This window comes from Acanthopagrus latus, chromosome 21 (genome assembly GCF_904848185.1).
Source record: "Acanthopagrus latus isolate v.2019 chromosome 21, fAcaLat1.1, whole genome shotgun sequence".
Classification (NCBI taxonomy): domain Eukaryota; kingdom Metazoa; phylum Chordata; class Actinopteri; order Spariformes; family Sparidae; genus Acanthopagrus; species Acanthopagrus latus.
This window is the reverse complement of record NC_051059.1, coordinates 18654696-18680204: the sequence shown is the minus strand read 5'-3', so window position 1 is coordinate 18680204 and position 25509 is coordinate 18654696. Positions and strand designations below refer to the sequence as shown.

At 44.5% G+C, this 25509-nt stretch overlaps 1 protein-coding gene and 1 long non-coding RNA gene across 8 annotated transcripts; one reads left to right on the top strand and one right to left on the bottom strand.

Annotated features, from left to right (window-relative positions):
* Positions 1–2697: 2697 nt before the first annotated feature.
* Positions 2698–18183, bottom strand: LOC119011836 (BTB/POZ domain-containing protein KCTD1). 7 transcript variants are annotated; one of them, XM_037085249.1, is made up of 6 exons: positions 17809–18183; positions 10659–10975; positions 9644–9822; positions 8610–8754; positions 6252–6557; positions 2698–3950 (listed from the first exon to the last, which is right to left on the bottom strand). In XM_037085249.1, exons 2-6 carry the CDS (start codon positions 10893–10895, stop codon positions 3789–3791), a joined length of 1029 nt encoding a protein of 342 aa, XP_036941144.1. In that variant the 5' UTR covers positions 10896–10975; positions 17809–18183; the 3' UTR covers positions 2698–3788. The 7 variants fall into 7 exon arrangements, with proteins under 7 accessions (XP_036941144.1, XP_036941147.1, XP_036941146.1 ...); XM_037085252.1 differs by lacking the exon at positions 10659–10975 and adding an exon at positions 12117–12256 and having other exon boundaries at positions 17809–18181; XM_037085251.1 differs by lacking the exon at positions 17809–18183 and adding an exon at positions 12117–12227.
* LOC119011838 lies at positions 12217–24215 on the top strand. The gene is made up of 2 exons (XR_005072284.1): positions 12217–12354; positions 24014–24215. It is a non-coding gene; the product is annotated as an uncharacterized LOC119011838 (long non-coding RNA).
* Positions 24216–25509: the final 1294 nt, after the last annotated feature.

The window sequence follows — 25509 nt, the reverse complement described above, 5'->3', positions numbered from 1 at the left end:
CACTGTGACATATTATTCTCCTAGCGAGTGTCCATTTGAGATATTATCCTACCAGCGATTGTCCATCTAAGAACATTTAAAGCCCCAAAGACTGAGCAGGCATTCATCACACAGATGAACTAATTTTTCCACTAGAAATAATTGCTAGAAATATGTGGCCATTATATTATAATAAAGGTATTTATGAGCCTTCAATCTCGCAGCCTCACTATGAGATATCTTTGAAAATTTGAAATCAGCTCCCGAGGCTTCGAGAGGGGGAGGAGGGGGAGGGAGAGAGGGTGAGAGAGAGAGAGAGAGAGAGAGAGAGAGAGAAATGGCAAGGGAGAGATGTGGGAGTTGTGTTTTGCTTTTTCGCCACGGGTTACATTTATAATTATCTTACTGGCATAGAATGGCCACGAGGCTTTTTCAATAAAGGTAGGAGGCACCTACAGCACAGAATATTACCTACAGATCAACACAGAACAAGAGAGAGGACTGCAAATAGGATAAGACTCGGTCCGGAGTACAAAGTATATCATCTAATAAGTGTATTTAGTTAGGACATTCATTAGGGGCAGTAGCCACTGCTTGCACAGCGCTGCAGAGCCGAGCACTGTTAGGGCTGATGATTTGAAGACGAGGTGAATGAGTCCATCCACTGACCTTCACTAGTGGTGAGTAAGCAGAGCCCGGGGAGCGAGGGAAAGATGGCCACAGCCACGCTCTCCGGGCCCTTTTCTGCCTTTTGATGACTGGAAATAATCAACTCGAGAGCAAGCGGGCGAGCGAGCGAGCGAGCGAGAGAGACATGATCACAGACACGCCACAGAAGAGAGGAGGATCTCAAATTGCTTTATTCTCCTCAAAAACCCCTGTCCTCTAAAGGACTGGAAGTCAGTTTCTTAATACCATTCATCTTTTCTCCAACAGGCTGTGTCCGGAGAGGGGGATATCTCTAATTCCTTTTCAAGTTTGTGTGAATCCAGGAAGTGAGAAGAGATAGGGGGCTGGACGGGGTCTCATTAAACTCAGGCTGCCCCACAGGTAACAAACTTAAAAATCACATAGGGGTGCACAAAAAGTAGCGCTGAATTTTAAACTACACTCACATGTTCATTCCCTCTCTTTTACGCCAACCTTAACAATATTTTATTTCAGGGGAACTAATGCTGTCTTTTGTGGCCATCCGTTGCAGTTTATGTTGTAAAACTAGTAAGCTCCACAGTCTTTTCTACTCTTAAAATAAATATGTATTATAGGAATAGGTCATTATTTGCCTTTTTTTGAGAGAGCTGATGAAATTAGCAGACTGAAATCAATTTCATCTCATGTCTGTGTGATAAAGATAAAGCTACAATGAGCCGCTTGTTAGCTTAGCGTAGCAAAAACGCAAAACAAAAGCGAGCCTGTCCCTGTCTGACACTAACAAAATCTATCTGCCAGCACCTGTAAAGCTCATTTAACACACTGTATCTTCATCTATGCAAAATAAACAAAGTGTAAAAATGACCTGTGCTAGCTAACTGGTTGATTGTTGTAGTGTTAGGCCTATATTTTTTTAAACACACGAGATGGTGTCGATCTTCTCATTTACTTTACTGCTTTACTAAATATGGACAACAAGCACATGGTTGTCATTGTTGAGCGTATCTAAACAGCTAATATCTCATTCACATGTAAGAAAAACCTCTAGTGTTGGCATGATAATGAAAAAAACAGCAAACGTGGCTATTGTTAGCACTCAAAATTATCAAGCTAGCATGTTATTGTTTGGAAATTTTGGGTGGTACACCTTCGCTGCCATTCTTGTGGGACTAGCTTGCTGATAGCTTTAGCAATATATCTGCCTAGCCTTGTGGAAGACCCTGGTCATTTGCAATAAGTGGCAAGGCAAGGTAGGCCATCTAATCATTTAATTGGGCCCAAATTAAATGAGTGGACGGGGCTACAAGAGGCTTGTGACAGCCACAATCACTTTTGTCATTGGAGCATTTAATTGCTATCAGGATGGATAAGGAGAATTTCAACCAATATAACAACAAAAAAGCTTCTAAAATAATTGCCTGCCCGAGCCTCAATGTGCCAGCTCCACGAATTCTCTGGAATTACACAGACACCGATATTTTGATTTGATGATTGAGAGCGAAGCATCGCCGTGCACCACTCACAGATGCACCTTCTAGCCTATGAGAATAACAGTCAGTCAAACGGGAATCTAGGGCAAAGAGGCCTGAAAGGGAGACATATAGCATAAACCGCAGATAGCCAAAGAAAGTGGAGATTCTGCCAAAAGGGATGAAGACAAGACGACAGGGCTCCATGTGGGATTTCACTTTGGATTTTGGCCCTGCAGGGATATGTGGAAGCACAACTGACAGGACTTGCGTGGAGAAGTCGGCTCTATTCAATATAACTAAGTAAAGAATGCCCCATGTAGTCACTGATGCACCAGCATAAATCCTCCAAGGTACAAAATTGCCTCGGTAAAGTTAGTTTTACCTCTTTGGTTGTAGAGAGCAATAAAACGCTGCATAACGTAAAAAAGCTTCTCATTTCAGCTAAATACATCCAGGATGTTAGACTCGTCAGAGGTAGGGCTGATGCAGTAAATTCAAATTTAGGGAATTACTAACCGCTGCTTGAAATGTAACGCCAAGCAGACACATGAAGCCGTTCCCTGCAGCAGTGTAGAAACAGCGAACAGACACCATGACAACTTTAGTTGAGATTTATTTCACATTTCTTTTTTTTTGCTACATTCCTCTTTTTCTCAAATCTAGGGAGCGTAGGTGGGTCAGTCATCTTAGAAATACTTTATATCCAACTTCATATCAATATGTGCTACAAGTAAAAGTGATCTTAGAGTGGGTAGTACAATAAGCTTCAATCTGTTCAGTCATGTCTTCTGCAACAAGTTTGCTTTAAAAAGATTTGATGTAAAAAACACAAGCACATATACAATGAAAAGATTTACAGGTCATGACTCAGACTAGTGTTGTGGTCCAATTAAATAATTCCTAAAGTAGCACATGGGGGATAGTAGTTCATACTCCCCGATGAGGCGAATGGTGTGACAGAATACTTTACTAAATTATCTTCTTTACGGCGTATAGAATCATATTTGATGTTCAATTTCGATGATGCTAATGTCAACTATATTCTTATGGCATAATCCAATAAAGTAACTTCCATTAAAGTAAAAAGAAAAACAAACACTTCATTGATATCACAATATTCACCATCATGTTAATTGTGAAAAAAGATGCTCCTGTTGAAACTAAGTGTTGATGACAACTGTGACATTCTGTACTGTAAGCAACACGCCAGTGACCTTTTTACAGCAAGGGAGAAAAAACAGACTTAGCCAATTTGCCAGTGAGACAACAAAATCAAGTCACTGGTGACAAGCTATGCAACATACTACATCAGCAATAAAAGCCTTTTTTTAATTTATATGGGTATAATAGAAATCATATTCGACCTAATGTAGGCTCTAAGTTTTAAAACAAACTTTGTTTGGGGGTCCAGCGTATATAAATCCTTTTTAAATTGGCTTATGGGGGGGCTAGACAATCACAAATGTCCTTGCAATCTCAAACTTATCAAATGTCTTGTATCTTCTTATGGCAAAAAAATCTCCTGCTGCACCTCATTTTTTTTATTCTCTAGATGGTTCTCAAGTTTAAGAAAACAAAAAACATCAACAAGGAAACGAAGAAAAACCAGAGTCCACAGAGCTCTGCAGCGTCGGGCGTTTAGGCTGCCACAGAAAAGTCTAGCACCTCCTGCTGCTTGGGAGGTTTCTAGTCCAGCTGCTCCTGCTTTATCCTGTTTGAATTGGACCCTCGCTGACTCGTCCTCCTCAGCTCCCTCCTCAGGACGTACTCGCTGAATTGGGACGAGTCCACGCCGCCGCCGCAGGAGCCGGCGATCTCGAACCCGCGTTGTTGGAGACGCTCTAGAACCTGTGAAGGGCGGGACGGGATAGGAAGGAGGAAGAGGTCAATGGAGGGCGTCATTAGCGGCCTTTATTAGCACTCTGGTGGAGGGCAGTGCTTTCTCATACATGCCCCATTAGTCACTCGTGGAGGTCTACCAGACCCCGTACACTCCGATGCTTAGACCTTACTGTAACCTCTAACCTCCAACCTTTTGTCTCCTACTTGCAAAGCCTGAAAAACACAGAACCATCCAGAACTCCTCTAGTTATGCTGCCGAGTTAGTGCTAAGTCTAGCATTAGAAACAGCTTTGGGAGTAAGCTGCAACATACGGCCTGTGACGGGAATTTGGATGAGACTTTCACAAGACTTTCAAAAAAAAAAACAACAAAAAAACCAAGAGCCTCTCATTTTGCCTCATTTTCATTGTTTTCTGGTCTATTTGTGTTTATGTACGTGCGCGCGCGTGTGCGTTGCTGCTCCTGATCTCGCAGCCTTGCAGACATCTACAGACGTGTCCGGGGGGCCTGTAGGATCACATTCCATCGAAGAGGCCCCAGGGAGCAGCGAGGCTTTCTCTCTGCCACTTGGCTCAGTGTGGACTGCTCAGCAACACCCCCTCTTCTCCCCGTTCCCCCCCTCCACCCTCCCCACCAGCCCCGAGGCCCAAGCCTCCGCCAAAACTACAAAGGTCCCCCTACTGCTGGCAGCTCTCTCTGCCCCCCCTCCTCCTTCCTTCTCTCAAAACCCCCGCCCTGCCTCCATTAGCCGCAGATACAGCATCCACCGCCGGCGTGCTTTAATAACCAAACAGGATTATGGGCCCTGCCTGGGGACAACCTGCCAGGGAGCATGCTCACTCTCTTGCTCGCTCTCCACGACTCACACACACTTCAGAGACGGAGGTTTGTTTGTGCGTGTGTGTTTTTTTTTGTTTTTTTGTTTTTTTTGGGGGGGAGGGAGATGGAGATTTGACTTCCTCGGATGGAGACGCAGTCCAAAATCACTGTGAGATCTTTTCAAATATGCCTCTCTCTCCTCCATGATTTAGTGACGCATATCTGAGGAGTTCACCATCAATGAATTAGTGGAATGTCAATATATAATCATGCAAATCCAATATTGCCAAATACACACTGAGTATAAAAGATGAACTGAAGCCTTTTTTGTTTGTCTTACGAGCACGGTTTTGCCCTGAACCCCCTTCTATGCCCGAGAAAGGACGATGTTAAGTCCTTTGTATTCACCATAAATGTAACGGCAGGTGTCAAGACTATACCTGCCCTTTAGTTTGATCCATTTTTGGATAGTAAAAAACTTCAAGGCGCAGTTTTGCCCCCGAGGAAATTGCAACTTTCCCGACACCTTTAAAGTGTTAATTAAAACAACAGTAAAGGGATGTCTTTGATCGACAAAAATAACATGGCTAGACTACTTTCCTAACTTTTCTTGAAGTTGGTGTTGGGCAGCCAGAACAGCACAGCCCAGCCTCAAAGAATCGTCTGTACTTCATCTGCAGTCTTGTGGATCCTCAGAACTATTTCTTAGATATGAAACGGTACGAAATTGTGTTCAGCACGCTTGTTTCCTGCATGTTACAAACAAAAATATGACTTTATATTTTACTTTAGATTCTGCATTGATCCAGCAATGTCTCTTAGACACTCAGGGGAGGCATCTAATCACTACTTAAGTGTTTTCCCCACAACCTGAATGGCCCACTTCCTCTTGCTGTCAGCCAGATCCCCCCTCCGTTTGCACGTACATGTGACCCTCCACCATGACTCAAAGTGTCAGCCATTCCTTCACTTAATGCGTTGAAAACCACCATTAACCCGTTTACTGTCCCTTTTGTGCAGGTTGGCACTAATGCCCACAATCAAAATGACTTATGGATTTAATTTCTAAAGGTTCTTCATCCACGCGGCACTCAGAACCAAGGCGACTGGGTGAGATGTGCCGACCGTATTACGAGTGTTGCAAAGAGATGCGCGATATTAAAGCTGACCATCCACCAGCCCAAGTCAAAATCATTATTCTGGTCGGTTCACAGAAAAGTAAAGATAGTGGTAGACTTGCGTAATGATGGCTTGTTAAATTGATTCTTTGATGAACTCATCAAAGAGCTCATTTTTCTGCGAGGCTGTTCTTGGGATTCGATTAGATTAAAAAAAGATTTTGCAGTCAGACATGAGTAAAATTTTAAAAGTATACAATGTAACAGCAGATGAGGAGGAGCTGAATGAACAGATCATCACCTCAGTCACTTCTCTGGGCATACAGTTGGATGGAAAAATAAAGATAAAGAATAAAGGTGTTGTCCTTACCTGGACAGAGTTGAGGTGGCAGTAACCATTGAGGGGGAAGCGGATGACGTGCGTGGAGTCATGGTTCCAGCCGGCATTGACAGAGTTGCACATGACATCACCGATCTCTGGAAACACGTCCTCAATCAAGGCCTTGTCGCCACTGAGCGTGATCCTCTCGCCCAGGTCGGGCGCGACGCGCACCACCAAACACTCGCAGGGGCGTGACACCCGGCTCAGCTCCTGGTCCTGGCGCCAGCGCTCCAGCTCAGCAAGCATGGGCTGCAGCTGGAAGTACCGCGCCTCCTCGTACAGCAGACTGTAGTCCTGTAGGAGACGAGACAAAGAGCGTGAGTAGACGTAACAATGTTGTGTTGCTTGATAGGATAATTTTTTATGCAAGTTCTTTTTTTAACAAGTTAAGTCTCAATATCAATCCAACTGTTTTTTTAAAGGTGCAATATGGGCAAATCACAGCACATCACAAGAATAACTGCTAACTGCTGCCAACTTTTTCTGCATCCATGGCTGATGCTACTGTTAGCTCAATTAGCCATGCAGCTAGCTAGGGGAGTGTTGGTGCTTCTTGCTAGCACAGGAGCTTTGGGTCACTGGGAAAGAGAGGAAAGAGAGGCCCGGCGCTGATAATGTTTGTTAAATTTTTTTATGTTTTACATATTTTCTATGTAAAGAGACAGTGGAGTAATGGCATCCTAAACTGAAAATGCCGTCACACTCTCTATATTTTTTGTTTTGGTAGCTAGGCTGGCTACCGGTGAATGCTACTGCATGCTAGTACCTCCCTTGTCCTCACCACATCTGTTTTCAACATGGCAGCCTAGTAGGACATTTTCTCATAGCTAAACAATGCATCAAAATATTGCTCTAGGTGAATATTAATTCATATTTCATCACGACCAAGTAGAGTGCTGCAGAACTGAGTCCTAAAACAAGTAAATGAGTTAGCATTTATGTGCTAACAGGTTCCCTCATCTCAAAGCCAATGTGTTTTTTAATGAGTTTCCGGATAACTGCCTGAAATAACGTCCGTGGTTAACACACGCTTCAGGGATTTTCTTTTTCTAAAATGTAAATTCAATGTTTCATGTAAATCTAGTGACATTTCTGACATTAGATCCAGTTGTAAACATTTCCAAGTTGTCAAAATGTTGCATTCTTTGTACAACAGTGGGTGACTCACGCTGTGTCACGAGGTCAACACTAGAATGTTTATGATTAGCAAAAAACTTTCCAACATACTTCATGTAGACCATTAATCTAATACGTAGAATAAGCATTTTAGATTGAAGGATTTTATTTATGGCAAAAATAGCCCATAATCTCTCATCTTTGGATTTGTTTTTTTTTTACTTGGAGCTCAGGAATCTCCTCAGGCAATCTAAAACAAAAACATTATATTCACATATATTGCACAAAGATACTTCCTCCTACCTTTTAAGGTAGACTGAACTGACTTTGGAGGAAGCTGGTAGCCTAAATGCCTCATACACGGTACATCCTGCTATAGTGCAGAGCAAAATAACCAAAAACACGATAAACTAATCAGTTTAAGGTTGTGCTTTTCTTTCCAAACCAACAGAAACAACAAATAAGTTCTGTTCTACATGAACGAGCAGTAAACCCCGGCCAAGTGGAGGAGATGTAGTGCGACGTGCAACACAGGGTTGCGTGGGGTAGAGGTGCAGATCCTTTACTTGCAGCACTGCAGGGCCTAAAATCACGCCACAATCAAGTTTTCTCATGCTCCTCGCAAAATCTACTCAATGTGAACGTGGCCTCGGCTTGAACTTGAGCCTGTCTTTTGTCTTTGCTTATTTTAGCTGACATACTTTATGCTGATTGAGTCATACTGTGGACAGTCCATCAGATAATGTGGTTATTTGTTTTCTCCCAGGGCAAGTTAAGTAATTACTGACTAAATGACACATAAGAGTACAAAAAAAAAGAAAGAGAAGGAATGCTAATGTGTCACATACAGTGAGACTCACCCTGGATGGACACTTGGCACATGATCACAGAGCGCCGGAGAAGTCTAGCACATGCAATGCGGTCGCGGCCCGCCAGAGCATTTATTTATTTGTCTCGATGCAAGCTTATTGTTCTGCTTACATATCTCGAAAGAATCTGTGGCCACGAACAGCTGGAGGCACACTCCTGATGAGTAAATGCATTATGATTGAGCTTTGTTTGCCCTCATATTTTGTCTCTGTGCATGGGAACCGTTTCCAGCGAATTCAAGGAGGACCATGTGACCGAAGGCGCTTCCACGGCCTTAGCATGCATTGTATGTGCACTAAGTTGTAGGACTGCTGACTGGCTGATGGGACTTTACAGTTTCTGGGATGGACATGCACTCACTTTGAAGTCGTCGGGGATGAGGAGCTTGGACGTCCTGAGGAAGTTGAGGATGTAGCGGAACATGTGTCCATCCCTGTCAATGAAGTAGTGCTGCTTCAGGCTGTCCAGGACTATAGGCTCTGTGCCATCAAAGAGACGACCAATTCTACCCGCAGAGAGGGGAGGGGTGGCGGGTGAGGCGGAAAAGGGAGGGATGGATGAAAGCGGGAGGGGGGAGGGGGGGACAACATGTCAACATTAGGAACCTTTCTTGATTCATGCACACAATAGTTCACATTCAGTATTTTCAGGTCATCGTTCCTCATTCTGTTAGAGACACGGGATGGAGAAGTGACACAGTGAGGCAACAAGGATGTCATTCATTTTCCCCCAACCTCTTAAATGTTTTTTCACACCTTTCGCGCAGACTCAGACGCATTAGCGAGCTCAGTGCACGCACCGGCGATGACGGGAAGAAAAGGAAAGATTAACAACAGAGGTGCTCTCAAAAGGTCAGCTGGTAGCTGGTTGCCTGAGGCTGGGTGCCCGTCAACCTGGGGCCTGTGCTCGGAGCGACAGTGCGGCCTCCCAGCCTCCAGATGGCCCCATGCCCTTTGGCCCTTTTTTGCTGCTGCTGTGACATCTGTCAGAATAACCAAGTTGCTTTTGTCTCTGCACTGCATTCGGCACTTGGAGCTCCTGCAAATTGTTTACCCGCTTTTAAAAAATAACTGTTTTGTGATACTACCAGATAAACACTCCCCCCCCCCACAAAAAAAACCTAGACACTCAAGATTTTTTTGACACGAGAGAAGACATTTCATACACTCTCAGCTTCTCTCCTCCAAGTGCATCCATGAGACATTTCAGTGATCTGAGGAGATGTGACATTTGACTGTTTAATGTCACAGGATGACATTCCGACGCCGGTAAACACGTCCGAGCGCCCTATAAGACACCGAATCGTCCACAGTCTCACAAACATTCACTACTGGACAAAAGAAACACAAGCATATTCTCCATCAGACCCTTAAAAAATGGTAGAGCAGACTCACCGGGATTCTGGGAATTTTGTTAAGGTGGCCAGACTGCTGGTGTACATGTGTCCGCCCACGTCAATGTGCACGGGAGCATTGGACTTGGTGAGCTGTGCAGGTGTTGGGATGCCCTGGTTACTCAATGGAGACACTGGTGACCTTGTGATCATGGGCCTGGACATGCTGGAGCGATTATCCTGCAAAACAAGACGAAAAAAATATATATATATAAAGGAGGAAAACACACCGAGAAAACACACAGAGAAGAAAACAAAGAAGATGGATTATGATAATCAAGATTCAAAACATGTCAATCTTAATATTTCTGTATTACAGCACACTCCACAGTCAGGAGTGAGTGCAAAGATTGTTCTTCTCTGCCAGATAGAGCAGCCTGACCTTGACCTGAATGTTGCCACAATCCACAAGCATCCACTCCTGTGGGCCATAATCTCCAAAACCAAATTAATTTGGAGCATCAATCTCAGAGTCTTGGAAATGAGCAATAATGACTCTTTGATTTGAATACCGTAATAGGATTTGGAGAAATTGTCTCCTGTTAACCTACAAACACCATTAGCAGACAATTTTCCGCTGAGCTCCGAGAGGAAAATTAGTTTTTAGCAGCAAAAGTTTCAGACCCTGAGAGAGGCTGGCTGCTGCTGCTGGTGGTGGTGGTGGTGGAGCAGGAGGAGGGGGAGGTGGGCTGGGGGAGAACTAGTGTCTGCAACATCTCAATCAGATAAGAGCACCCTCTGAAAAATGACGGAAACTGGTTCAAATTCAAGCGAAGAACGCGTGCAAAGTGCGTGCGCGGCGCTCAAATAACGCGACAATGGTGCGCACCACACCACAGGAAGACAATTCACACACACACACACACACACACACACACACAACAAAAACCGAAGTGTCTGTGACTAAAGTCGCAGTCGGAACCAGAAACAGAAATAAAAAAAAAACAAATCTCTCTCTCACACACGAAAAACAACAACAACACCCGGACTTTTTTTTTTTTTTTTACGCGTTTTACCTGCGCCGGCATCACTGTGGTTGGAGACGAAGTCACCGAGTGGTCATTCTGCTTGAGAGACGCTGCGGGGACCGGCTCTCCTCTGACTGCGAACATGAGTGAGGGCTCCCTGCACTCCGCCGCTCGCATCGGGAGCCGTTTGAGGGAAGCGTGCACGGACTCGTCCGCGGAACTGATTGGACGCGGTCGCTTCCTCGCTTTCTGGTGCGTTAAGTCCATGATGTCCGTCTCGTCCATTATTTAGAGCGGCTTCTTCGGGCGGACGGGAGGAGCGGGAGGAAGAGGCGGAGGGACGCGGCCGGCTGTGTGTTCGTTTTCTGCGGGAGAGAGAGGCTCGATAAGCTGGCGGGGGGGGAGAGCGAACACCGGTGGGGAAGAGCGGCGCCGTGGCTGTCACACGGAGCAGCTTCCTCGCAATGGCTGGGAGAAGTCAAAGCCCCCGACAACATTAGCATTGTAGCGCCCGGGGCTCTTTTGGGCTGTCGCTGCTTCAGTGGCAGGTATGTGTGTCGCATTTTTCAGAATAAAGCAAATCTCGGGTCTGAGGAGGACATAAAAAAAAATGATAATGAAAAAATCCTCCTCCTGGTTATGAAAGTCGGGTCAGCGCGCACATCTGGACCTGTCACAGCTGCCCTTTGCCCTTTTTTTGGAGCAGTGTTTCTGCGCCCTCCTCCTGTTCTGCAGCGGATTTTTTTTTTTTTTTTTTTTTTTTGGTGATCAGACACTCAAACTCCTATCATTCCTCTACAACACAAAAGTTGTGTAAAGAAAAAAAACGACGACCAACCCACTCAGCCACCTGGACAAAAAAAAAGGAAAAAAATGGCCCTTTAACGCCCTCCACCCACTGAACACACACACACATCACTCACAAGCACCTCTACTGTGTGATCATCTTTGCAAATCACACACACAAAAGCAACCAGTGGTCGCCCAGTTGTGATTCTGAAGTGCATAAACACTCTTTTTCATCATTTGTACTGATTTTTTTTTAAAATAAGAAAACCCAGCTCATGCACCACATCACAGCAGCCCCCCTCCCCCTCAAAAAACGACACTTGTGACACCCATTTCATCAGTTACTCGGTGGTTACCTCCCTGACAGATATCAGAGTTCGATGTGTGATGCAAACACCACCTCTGATGACCACACTGACAGCTGCAGAACCACCACGCTAATGACTTCACGGGGTATATATATATATATTTAAAAAAAAAAAAACACACACACATCACAACACTGTCCAATTGCAGTTAAAAGTACTGCCACAGCACTCTCCTGGGCTGTTTTTTTCCCTCCCCTCTTTCATAGAAAATGCAGGGAATCCACAAATTTTAATAACATTCAGATTAAAATTAATTAGTTCAACCACTGGCCTTAAAACATCCACATTCCTGCTTCTCATTGGCAGTGTGAGTTTCACACCTAGATACCCAATTAGCAATTAAGCTTGCCTTTGAGTGTAGGCCTCCAATGCGGTGTGTGATCCTGGTCTGATTTGCATGCCGCTTGTGCACGCGCTGATAAGCACAGGCAGCAGCCATACATAGTTTTAAAATTCAACTCCAGAATCCCTCGCAGAAGGCAAAGGGGCCTGCAGGGCAAAAGAGAGAGAAATCACATGGCTGCTCTTCAAAAGGGGACCTGTGTAAGGCAGCCGGCAAAGTGCGTGGGATCACACTCAGAATGCAGGTAATTTGTTCCCTGACTAATTTGTGGAGATGGTGGTGTGTGTGTGTGAGAGTGTGTGTGTGAGTGCGAGAGCGACTGTGTGCCTGTGGAGAGTAAGTTCTGAAAACAGCTTGGTGGAATTGGATTTCCTCAAAGCCTTGTCATCGCAAAGGTGGATTGAGTGTAAAATCTGTAAGGCATTATGGAAAATTGCAGGGGGAGAGAGAAGAGAGAGTGAAAGAGAACGGGTGGTTGGGTGGGTGGGAGGTGGAAGAGGGTAGCGGGTGATGGGAATGAGCTCTTATATCACAAAATCACTCCCGTCTTGTTGGAAAGGAAAGACACGTGCATGCGCGTGGGGCGACGTCCTCGTCCCCACTTCGGTGTTCCCATCTCGAGGGCGGGTTTTCACGAAGGTCACCGTGTCCCCAGAGTCCACCCGATCCGACGGGGAGGGGGAAGGAACCGATCGGCCACATGTGCACACCAGCGCTGCTTTTCCTACCTGTTGCCATTTTTTTTTTTGAAACATTCTTTGGCACAGCGCTCCCCAAAGTCTCCCATGCGACCGTGTTTGTGTTCCCCAAAGTTTCCAGCCCTTTGTGAAACAAGTCGAAAACGTATGTGTTTAGGGAACACGCTCTGCTTGTGTAATTTTGTTGCACCACGGTATGCACAAACAAATCCGAACCAGGCACGGTGCATCAAAGCCCCGAGTACTTTGGCTGCTCCAGTTACTCCTGTTGTTTTTCCATCACTGGTCTGAAGCCTTTCGAGCCCCTTCATGCAAAAAAACCCCATCATCTCCTTTACATCTCAATGAACAAACAGCGCAGCTCTCGTTTACATCACCCCGCAAAGTACTCCGGAAAACTTAAGAAAGCAAGCACCTGTCTGCCCTTGCTGTAATCAAAAAGGGGCCTGGTGGGGATCAACAAAACCGGCTTTCAATTTTCCATCCCACAATGCCGCTCTTCAGTGTTTCGACATATCGCACAAGACACAATTAGCATTTCAGATCAGAGCATTAACATTCGGTTGGAGGCAGGCAGACTGGTATTTACATAATCTGGATGGGTTGTCTGTGCTTTGTTGCCCGCGGCCATTTGTTTCAAATGTCCACACACACAGAGACGACTACAGACTTTGGGTTAACTTCAGTCACCGCTGACTGTAAAGGAGGAGAAATAACAGGTAACGAGAGGGGCCGGGGGGGGGGGATATCGTTGTCTGGCCGTCGGAGTTTAGATAATGGACGTCGTGAGGTAACCTCTCGCAACACCTCATCCAGAGCTGTGTGCGGATGTTTCAAACATTTTCATAAAACTTCAGACACGGTCACAAAGATAGGTTTCATTTACAGCCGGGGGCGCTGCGGGCCGCTTTTCTGAAATGACAAATTTCGTCCTTCGTCACTTTTAAAAAGCGTAATTAGTCAGAATAAGTCGCACAAAGGAAATGTCAACTAACAAATGAGATTAATGCATTTTGCATTCGCCGCGATCCACCGGTCTTATCTGCTCTGACCTCACACAATCTCCTCATCACGTCGGCTGAAACTGCGCACGTTCAAAGGCGCGCCGTGTTGTCTTTGAGGAAGACATTTTAAATCAGAGGAGAGAGCTTTTCACGGACTGCTTTTGCTGTCATGCCTAAACAAATAAACTCTCGTTTGTTTCCGTGACTGAATAAACAACCCGACCTTAAGAAAGGACAACACAGTTTCATGCTGTTTTACGTTGTTTACAAGTGGCGGACCCTGCCACCTTTCCAGCTTCAAACAGTGTTCTGGGGGGCCGTATTCCCCTCCGGGAACAGCTTGTTTATTCAGATTTGTAAAAAAATAAATATATCTGAGTTTGTGTTACCTTCTTACTTTTTTATAACATTGTTTAATTCATTTTTTGTTTTACTATTTTTATAGTTTTTCATTTAGCTGCTGTGGTAAGAAATGTCCCTGTTTGCGGGACAATAAGGGAATTCTGGTTCTGACTAATACAATTCTGAGGTTGAATCTCTTCTCAGAAACCACACAGTGCCCCTCTAAAGATTTTTCTTTTAGTACTGTGAACTGTAAAGTACTCCAACAGCCTTGAGTATTGTACTGGGTTAGACTGGTATATGTGTACTTTTATATGAATTAGTAGCCATGAATTTTAAATAACCCCGCTTATAATAAAACACAAATTTCTGACACAGTGACGGTGTCCACATCAAGTTGTCTGTGATACACTATATTACCAAAAGTATTCGCTCACCCATTCAAATGATCAGAATCAGGTGTTCTAATCACTTGGCCTGGCCCCAGGTGTATAAATTCAAGCACTCAGGCATGCAGACTGTGAAACAAGACATTTGTGAAAGAATGGGCCGCTCTCAGGAGCTCAGTGAATTCCAGCGTGGAACTGTCATAGGATGCCACTTGTGCAACAAATCCAGTCGTGAAATTTCCTCGCTCCTAAATATTCCACAGTCAACTGTCAGCTCTATTATAACAAAATGGAAGCGTTTGGGAACAACAGCAACTCAGCCACGAAGTGGTAGGCCACGTAAAGTGACGGAGAGGGGTCAGCGGATGCTGAAGCGCATAGTGCAAAGAGGTCGCCGACTTTCTGCACAGTCAATTGCTAGAGAGCTACAAACTTCATGTGACCTTCAGATTAGCCCAAGTACAGTACGCAGAGAGCTTCATGGAATGGGTTTCCATGGCCGAGCAGCTGCAGCCAAGCCACACATCACCAAGTGCAATGCAAGGCGTCGGATGCAATGGTGTAAAGCACGCCGTCACTGGCCTCTAGAGCAGTGGAGACGCGTTCTCTGGAGTGATGAATCACGCTTTTCCATCTGGCAATCTGATGGACGAGTCTGGGTTTGGAGGTTGCCAGGAGAACGGTACATTTCAGATTGCATTGTGCCAACTGTGAAATTTGGTGGAGGAGGAATTATGGTATGGGGTTGTTTTTCAGGAGCTGGGCTTGGCCCCTTAGTTCCAGTGAAAGGAACATTGAATGCTTCAGGATACCAAAACATTTTGGACAATTCCATGCTCCCAACCTTGTGGGAACAGTTTGGAGCGGGCCCCTTCCTCTTCCAACATGACTGTGCACCAGTGCACAAAGCAAGGTCCATAAAGACGTGGATGACAGAGTCTGGTGTGGATGAACTTGACTGGCCTGCACAGAGTCCTGACCTGAACCCGATAGAACACCTTTGGGATGAATTAGAGCGGAGACTGAGAGCCAGGCCTTCTCGACCAACATCAGTGTGTGACCTCACCAATGCGCTTTTGGAAGAATGGTCAAAAATTCCTATAAACACTCTCCTCAACCTTGTGGACAGTCTTCCCAGAAGAGTTGAAGCTGTAATAGCTGCAAAAGGTGGACCGACATCATATTGAATTCTATGAGTTAGGAATGGGATGGCACTTCAGTTCATAGAATGAGTAAAGGCAGGTGAGCGAATACTTTTGGTAATATAGTGTATCATCCAAAGTCCTCCCACTGTCCACACAAAGTGATGATAATGGTGTTTATTTTGCATCTGTCTGATGAGCACTGATGTGTTTATTCCCGTCAGTGGTTTGGCTCGTGTCGGAGAGAGCAATCGTCTGAGCAGCAGCAGAAGCAGATTCAAAGTTTGTGCTGACAGATACAGGAAGTGCAGAGAAAATGCTCTTGTCCAAAAGGACGAGTAGGTTGCCCGGCAGAGAAAAAGTTACCAGAGCGCAGAGACCTTGCTGGCCCCTGCTCCTGAGCTGAGAGAGATGTGATTTTCTGGATGAACTACTTTTTAACCTCTGGAATCGTGGCTATCTGACCCGTGTTTGTGATTCCACAGAATCGACAACTTCCTAGAACTTGAGCCCCCTCGGTTGACAATAACCAAAAAGGCAACCTGACCCGACACCGAGCCTCAGATGTTACATCCGAGACGGTTACGTATCACAGCAGAAACTCGGAATGATTCCTTCGCTTTTTTTTATGACAAAATTGTGCTTACTTGTCTATGTGAACGTAACTCTTTGTGGAGCTGCTGTGGCAGCACAGCAGCATGACATCACAGATAAGAAAGTGCGATCTGTGCTTGTTGGCTGCAGGCTGTCGCAGGAGGCCGCGGTGCTTGTGTTCACTGGCACAAACCAAAACTCTCTCAGAGCACAGGAGAGGTGGAACGAGATGTGAGACGTAACAGCCCTTTTTCTCTCCAAGAAGTTAAGATTCAGCAGGTAACGCAGATGGAAGTTGGGGCCGGTGACTCAGCCTGACCAACGAAACCTGGACTCAACCGACTCCTCTTTTCAAAGTAAACGTCTTTCATCAGATGAGATTCTGTTTCAGTGTAATTTGACTGGGAAACAGATGCTGCACACACACACACACACACACTTGGAGGACATATGGCGTTGTTAAGACAGCGCCATCAAGTGATCATTCCCGACAGCCCAACATCTCAATCTCCCTGTTTGTTCATGCGCCCTCTGAAAAAAAAAAGCTGCTGAGAGCTCTCCAGCCCAGGTGACCTGATCACAGAGGGGTTGTGTTAGTAATGTTACATGTAGTAAGTGTACTTAACGTCTCCTCCCCCCTGCGGCGCACTGAGAAACACCCAAGTAACAAAATACTCAGTCTTGTTTTTTGTTTTTTTTGGTGTTAAGGGTGTTAAAGACAAACTTTGTTCGCATTAGGAGGATTTAAATCACACAGTTCAGGGTCCTGGAGGCGAAGTAAGTCCAGATTGTTATTTAGGAAACTATATGTGCGGGAATCGCATCCGGACGTTGGAGTTGATTACGCACGGCGCGGTCAGAGAGCAGAGGACAAACACTCGCCCCTCTCTTCGTCCTTCCTTTACGTACAATATTATTCTCTTCACACGACCGAGCCTTCTGCTGGAGGATGATTCACATATTCTCCATTGACGTGTGTGAAAAGGTACATCCTGTCTTAACAGAATACGAAAAAAAAAAAAAAAAACGCCTGCGGCAAAATTACTCCACAATGGCGTCTTTCATTAGAGGATCTGGGGCAGCCAGGAAATAGAACCCGTTTTCGCGACAAAACTGGCTGCAAAAGAAAAAAATAATGAACGAATCTTGTCGCGGTCACGACAAAACGCGTGTTTGAGTAAGTTACGAGCAAGTTACAGAGCAACAGCGGCGACGCGGGCACGGCGATGTTGTTCCGGAGCTGAAACGCGCCCAGGAGCGAATTCACACGGTGGACAAGTAAGAGTGTTTGCTCGACAAGATCGCAGCCTGATCCGCAGTTCGCTCACACCAGATGTGCCGGAGCCCCGTATATCGCAGCGAGGCGCTTAAATTTTGTGCTGTAACTGTGGAACAATAGCCAGGAAGTGGTTAAATATAAGAACTGTACCGCTCGAATCGCTTGGCACATGCGTAAAAGCTGCTGCGCCTCAATGTCCCAGTCCATCCAGCCACGGAAATAATAGCAAACCAAATAAATCTCCGCTTACCTGAAACATAGAGCGGCACAAAAGTATCTTTTTGTGCACCTTTTCCCCTCCGATTTGGCCCACGATCTGCCTCTCTTCCTACACCAGTGAGAAATGCAATAGCTTGGCTAAGGTAGACAGAACAAAATACAGAGAATACTTGCTCCAGGGCTCCGAAACCCCTCAAGGCAAAGATCAGGATACAATTAGCTCATGTCTCTGCCCCAGTCTAAACCAATCTGCAGAATAAAAAAAAAAACACCCGAGCAAAAAGGGAAGCGATCACAGCGGCAGCGCCTCAGTCTTTGTTGAGTTTATGTTTTTATAAAATCAAATAAAGAAATCTCGTCTTTCTTTCTTTCCTTTTTTTTCTGCATTTACAACACCCTCACTCCTCCTGCCTCCAACTTGCCTATTGCCTCCCTCTCGCAGAGAAGCTGATTTTAATCGTTATGATTAGTTTTGATGTAACGTTCCCTCGGGCCATTGCTACAAATGGATGGAGTGTTTCTTTGCCAGGGAGGAAAAGCAGCAGATGATGATAATTATATAGATTGTTGGTGGAGTCCTTTGATTTTTTTTCTTCTTCTCTTCCTACTACCTCTCAAAACATCTAACCCATCTCAGTCTTCTTCTTCTTCTTCTCCACCACGCACACGCACACGCCACGCACAGTGCGTGTGCGCCAGGCAACTTGTTGATTAGCCTGGAATCAACTTATTAAATTAATGGAATGTGGTTAATGAAATTCTGACTCTGTAGTCTCTCCTTTTTTTTCTTTTCTTTCTTTCTTTTTTTTTTTTCTAATCTCCCCAGTCCCTTTCCTCCCTTTGGACAACCTCCAAATGACGTAGTTGTATAAATAAGCACTTGCAGCTTGCCTTGCCCCAATCAAGTCTGAATCAGTGCCTGAGGGTGATGTGCGAGCTCATTTCAAATGTTCAACCATGCATGATTTCAGGGAGATTGAGGCACTTCTGAGGCTTTTTAGATTTACTCGGGGGTTGCAGTGAGCGAGGGAGTCACATGTCTTAAAGTCTCTCCCTTTTGTCAGATCTCCTCCACGTGAGCGCGCATAATTATTCCGTCTCAGTCAGGAGTGCTATTTTGCGCACATCTGGACATAGAATTGGCACAGTTCTGTCTTTTACATTCTCAACAGTTTCTCCTCACGCCATGCACAGTGGAGGCGAGGCTGAAACTGCCCGCTCTTGCGCCCCCTACTGTCGAGAGGGACAACTTTTCTGACAGCAGCTATGACAGGCAAATCGGTTCTGCCATGCTGCTGTAACATTAACCGACTTTAAAAAGCGTGGAGAGGACATCCTATTCGAGACAAATGTTTAACGATCGGGCCGTGAGCGTAGACTGTGTCTGAGTTTGTGCCGCGTGGAATGAGATTGCCACGTCAAGAGGGGACGGGCGAGCGATGGATGCGAGCGTGCAAACAAAAGCATTTTCCAGCTCTCTTCATCAGAAAGAGTTCCCCTCTCAGAGCATCTTTAGGAGATGATGAACAGAATTGCTTTTGAGGAAAGGCCAGCGCTCCCTTCCCCCCGTCTGCTCTGATCCAGGGACCATTAAACTTTCCACTTTTTGACCAGCATGTCCCACAGGAAAAACAAACACAGGATTAAAGTGTTAGGATGAAGTTATTTGCCCCCAGAGGTTACTGGCTGGCGCGTACTCCGAGCCTGAACTATCGTCCCACACACACACACACACACAGACACACACACACACTCATACACACACATTTTTTTTTATGCCATTAGACTGACAAACTATAGTGAACAAAGAACACCCCAGGCCTTAAAATCCCATACGTTATCCATTTTCCACACAAATGGAGCCCATTCATAATGGGATCCTCTCACTTCAGCGTTCGAAATATGCATCAGATGTTGGTGAAACTACCCGGCGCAGACCTTTTGAGTACATGTGGCGTTTGATACCAGAAAAACAAAGTCCTCGTTCTGATGCCGCTATTTTCCTTGGATCTGTGTGCTACGGCAGCAACAGCAGGCGAGCACAGGCCGGCTTGCACTGCATTTCGGTGGACAAATTATCCAGATTGGTTGCAGATGTGAGTTTGCCCCAAACACAGACTGCAGAGCCTGAATGACATCATATAGTTATAAATGCATACGAGGGGAGGGAGGAGAGAGGAATCCTGGAGAACTCATTCTGCCTGCCGGAGTTTTGAGAAACTGACACACACAAATGCATCAGTCTTTTCTGCCACAACGTAAACACTTAAAGCAAATACTGCATAACACATTCCCTCTCTTACAAAAGTTAAATTCAGTCAATCAATGATAAAACACACAAAAACTCAGTTTACTCCACTCAGGGTTTTAAGCTACAGCCTAACTTGGTCTGGTATGACCATTAGCTAAATGTGGCTAATGTTAGCAAACATTAAAAAGATACTGATGAGTAAGAGTCATCACTAAGTCTATTTTTAGATTCTTCTGTACTTGTTGCTACTGTAAGACAGCATTTTATCATTCAGCATTGTATGTCATGCGGGGCTCCATTTAGCAAAACTAACGTCATTTCAAACTAAAACTCAAATTTGACAACATTCACACCCTGAAAGAGACGCTCTGTTTCATCATGATTAATTTAACTCGAGAGGCTAGACTCTCTGGCATTGACGTGTTTCCAGATCTCAGGACAAAGAAACTGCTTTGCTCACAGCACTGCCCACATAACACTTTAAAAGCCATCTTTGATAAATGGTGAATTTATAGCCTAGTTCAGTGGGATGGCGCACATTGCTGTCGCCGTTTGGATTTTGTCTCAACTGTAGTTTATTGTTGCAGTACACAACTATACAGCAAGTAATTAATTGTTTTTTTTAAAAAAATTTTCCTGTATCAGTGCTTTGTAGAAGAAAAAAATCCTGGATATTTCCCTTAACAGAATCCTCACCAAAAGTTAAAGAGGTTCATTCTGGGACGAGACCCATCCTCCATCCAAGTTTCATGGGAATCCTGTCAGTAGATTTTGTGTAATCTTGGTCACAAACCAACCAACAAACAAACGGTTGTGGGTGAAAACATGACCTCTTTGTTCGAGGTTACAACACAACAACAAACAAACGCAAGTAAGCTCAGACATGACATGAATTACAAAGCAACTTCAAAAACAAACAAACACAAGGACAGATATAAGCAACAGGATTACAGAAACACTAATATATTTATTTACTCAGTTTATTTCTCAGGGACAGTGATTATTAAAGTTTCTGTTGGTAAGATAGTTGATTTGTGAGCCTCTTTTCCAACTCTTCCTTCCATATGCCAGAATTATCCAAGAGGCTAGTTTTCACCTGTGGTCCCTGGCCAGATGTGATGGGTGAACCTAAAGTTCACCCTTTAATCAAGAAACAAGTTTAAAACAACAATCATGATGTACAGTGTTTCAATAACAGCTAGAGAAGGAATACAGACAGTAAAAACAGAGCAAATTATGGTTCAAAGCAAAAAAAACCCTAGAACGACACTCAGTAGAGAGCATACCAACAGTCCCCTTTAATTCAATGAAGCCTAATCCAATATCAAACTCGATAGGCCTTTTAATTTTTAAATCTCAAACATCTGTCTAACCATAAATAGAACTCACTGGCATTATAACAGCCAACCACTAGGGTGGCAAAACATTGCAGGAGATCTCCATTGTGGTTAATTAAAACAGAACCAAGTTAGACTACAGACACCATCATGCTCAGCTGCACATTAATGGTAACTGCGAATTCTGTCATCTATATGTTGATCCAGATTTGTCCAATACCAAATTGTACCTCCTTTTTTTTTAATCTAGATCCATGCATCACTCCTTAAGAAATTGACACACCCGTCACTCTATCTTGCAGTGTTAAAGAAAGTGAGGAAGAAATTCCTAGATTCATCCCTTTGTCCGAATCCACACCAAAAGTTAACGGGGTCTATTCTGGACCCAGACCCATTCTCCGTCCAAGTTTCATGAAAATCCATTTGGTAGTTTTTGTGTAATCATGGTCACAAACCAACTTTGGTGAAGGGCAACAACACAGCAACAAACGCAAGCAAGCAAGCAAGCAAGCAAGCACAGGCATGACTCATAAATTACAAAGCAACTTCAAAAACAAACAAAAGCAGAGGACAGATATGAGCAGCAGGACAACAGAAACTCCAAACATGTTACACATTGACATTACACATTTACCAAATCATGAAGCCATCCAAACTAATTTTGACAGATTTGATGGCTTATAAACCCGATGCTGCACCGTCTAGAAAAGGACCTGTAAACTACGAGTCCCCTGATGTGACCTGGTGTAGCGTTCTGTTCATGCAGCGCTTTAATTGAAAAGGCAGATTGGCTGAGAGCAGATTTTCTCGTTTTCCTCTGAATAAGCGCACCATGTGATCGACTTACTGATTGACATTGGCCTTTGTGGCCCGGGCGAAGCGTGGACTAAGAGAGACGTTGGTTTCGCCTGAGACCATGTTAATAACTGCTTCTGTACTCGCCCCACCCCTGTAATGGCCCGTGGTTATGTAAGGGAGTGGGATGGATAAGGGAAAGTGCTGAAGCCGCTCCAGAGCCTGAGTCAATCTGCCCTGCAGGGTTGCACAGTTTTAGGCCAGAGCTGTTCATCAAATATTATCTTTGGCACAATGAAATTTAGCTCTGGAGAAATGAGTCTTTGCTGCAGTGCCGTCCAAGTCTTGCATTCAGGTACAGCTCTGGGAGGTTAGACATTCGTAATTATGTGACAGGGGAGTTTCTTTGTTCAGTAGCAAACAGTGAAGACGACCAGACAAGCCTTTGTGCTGCAGTTGTGTCTTTGTTTACGATTTGCTACTGTAACCTCCTGTATGCAAATGCTGTGCGGCTTTGCATGTACATGTTTGTGCCTCTCTGTTGAGATGAGGTCACGACAGCTCACAAGCACGCATCACCTACCTGACGCACTCATGAAATTTGACAGAAGAGATCATAAATCAAGATTTTGCATTGAAAAGTCGCCTGTTCGTTGGGTTAAAGACAAGACGAGGGTCCCCGTTGTTCGGGATCACTCGAAGGCTCCCGGTCGTCGGCTCCCCTTTTACCCCCAAAAATATGCCCCATCCCACCCACAGTGGACAGGAGAGTCAGTGACGCTGCGATGAGGGGAAGAGAGACAAGAGGAGGGGGCTGCTTGGGTAATGCTGGGAGGCTCTAATAAAATGTAATCCTATTATATGGTTCCCACTAGAGGGCAACAATAATAAAGGTTTCCCTAATAACACGAGCAGACCAAACCCAAATGGAAAACAGCTCCTCCGGTCAAGTCCCACACTTGTACATATATCCTCTCATTAACCCAATTGCTGTTGGGCCACATTACAACGACAGGCCTCCGAGATTTAAGCCGCGATGGCGAGGCAAGAGTTAAGTCAAACAAATGTGTTTCATCAAACTGCAGTTTGGGCTGCTCTGCATAAAGGAATTGAAGAGGGGAGGAGGAGGAGGAGTGAGGGAATGTGTGCGGGTGGGAAGTTGGAAGCAGAGCCCCGAGGAAACCAATCAGAACTTCTCCACCCTCCCTTCCTGTGTCAAAGCCACCGGGGTCTCAGGTGTGTGTTACATGAGCTAATACCTCCCAAACTTGATTGTTTGTGTGAGAGTAATCAGACTTTTGTAAATTACCATTTTGGAAATGATAGTCCTATCATTGGTGCATCACAGTATAGTAGTATTCCAAATGATTATCAAGTGTAATTCCTCCTCGTGGGCCAATTGGAATGAAATATTTTCTCAAAGTTACAAAAAAAAAAAAAAAAGCTGGAATTTTTCTCAGGTCTTTTTTTACAAACAAACTCTCCGAACGGGAAACGGCGGAGGTGACTTTCTTCGACGACTTGGCGAACGAGAAATGGCAATCTCTCTGGTGGAAGAAGACGTAAACACAAACTCTCATATTCATATGATCCGATAATGTAATGAATGAGTTATTCTGCTTCCCAGCTATCTCACACAAACGCAGTAAAATATTTATCATAAGTGACAAGGTGAGTGAGAATATCAATCATATTCTCAAGACAGCTTGAGTTATTAAGTGAGCCAATGTAACAGTATTACAAAAACCCGGAATAACAAAGTTATTTATCTCTCTCTCTCTCTCTCTCTCTCTCTCTCTCTCTCTGTCTCTCTCTCTCTGTGTGTGTGTGTGTGTGTGCGTGTGCACGTGGAGCTGTGCGCGTGTGTCTGTGTTTATGTGTCTGACAGCATCAGACGGAGAGAGAGAGTGTGTCGCATGCCTTCCTGTTCCTGTACCACCCTCCAACCCCAGAGCCGCAGACTCAAGGCAGTTTCCAGAATCAAACAATTTCACGCAGCTACTGGAGGAGGAAATGAACTGAGCCCAGAGCAATAATAAAATTATACAAATGTTATTACAGACTCGCCTGCTACTGTCCTACTTTAATTCAAATTTGGGCACTCCAGGCGGTGCTGGTGGCAGAGACCTTCCTGAATAAATCAACATTAGCTTACGTCTAAATTATTAAGGAAGTGGGAGACTTTCTTGTTTATAGTATGAATTATTAAACAAGTGTTTAACGCTGTTTTTCTTCATGAATCCCCCAAATATTATTTGCTAATGATCTTTAAGGTGTGTGTTTTATCTTTCGCCCCTTCTGTCGTACGCTGGGAATTGAGAATCTGAATTTTACAAGTCGCAAGAAATCAGTCTGCGCTCAGTTAGATAAGCAGGAGATGCACTTTGAGATATACTTTGCTGGCATCTGTATGATGTGCAAATGAGGCTCTAGTTATAACAATATTCCCATCATATAGCCATTGTTGGTATTTGCAATGCATGTGAATGCAAATGAATGAATTATGGAGGCAGCCACTGTGAAGGCCATCCATGCATTATCAGTTTTTCTGCTCAACATCTCGCTGATAAGCTGTGATGTTAACAAACAGACAGCTGGAGAAGCGTCGGTCCATTATTCGCTGTCACTTTTTATTTGCCTTTTCCTAATTGAGGTGTCTGCAGCAAGCCTGTGGAAGTTTGTCAGCACACATTGAGAACATTTTTCTAATGAAACCTTCAGATTTGATTGGCACTTTACAGCATCTGCTCATTTATCTTAAAGTATGAAAACACCTCTCAGGGAATTTCAGCAAAATCTTGCTGTGTATACACACAGAAGCCACATTTTGATACATTTTTAAAGGTGCACTACATAGTTTTGGGAAATGTGTTTTAATCAGAAGAGAAAGATCTTCATAGACTGACTTTTGTATGCCCAAACATACTAAATAAACAAACTCTCTTTGTTTTCATTACTCAACAAACTGACCTTAAGGGACAACACAATTTGTTTCACTTTGCTTATATGTGGCGGACCCTGCCACCTTTCTAGCTTCAGACAGTGTTGTGTGGACCTTATTTTCCTCTTAGAACAGCTTGTTTATTCAATGATGGAAAAGATAAATATCTCTCAGTTTGTATTATTACCTGAATTTGTACCTGAGTTTGAATCTCTTCTCGAAAACGACACACTGCCCCTTTAAAACATTTCACCTCCTCTCTCACTAGTGTGAAATTCATAAAGCTAAATGTATAAACCACCAGGGACTGCTCTCCTCACCTGTCTTCCTCTGTTTAATCTTCAGATTGGCAAAAGTTGATAAATCAAAAGCGAGTGAGCCCATTCCCCATCGTCCGTCCCAGGAGGA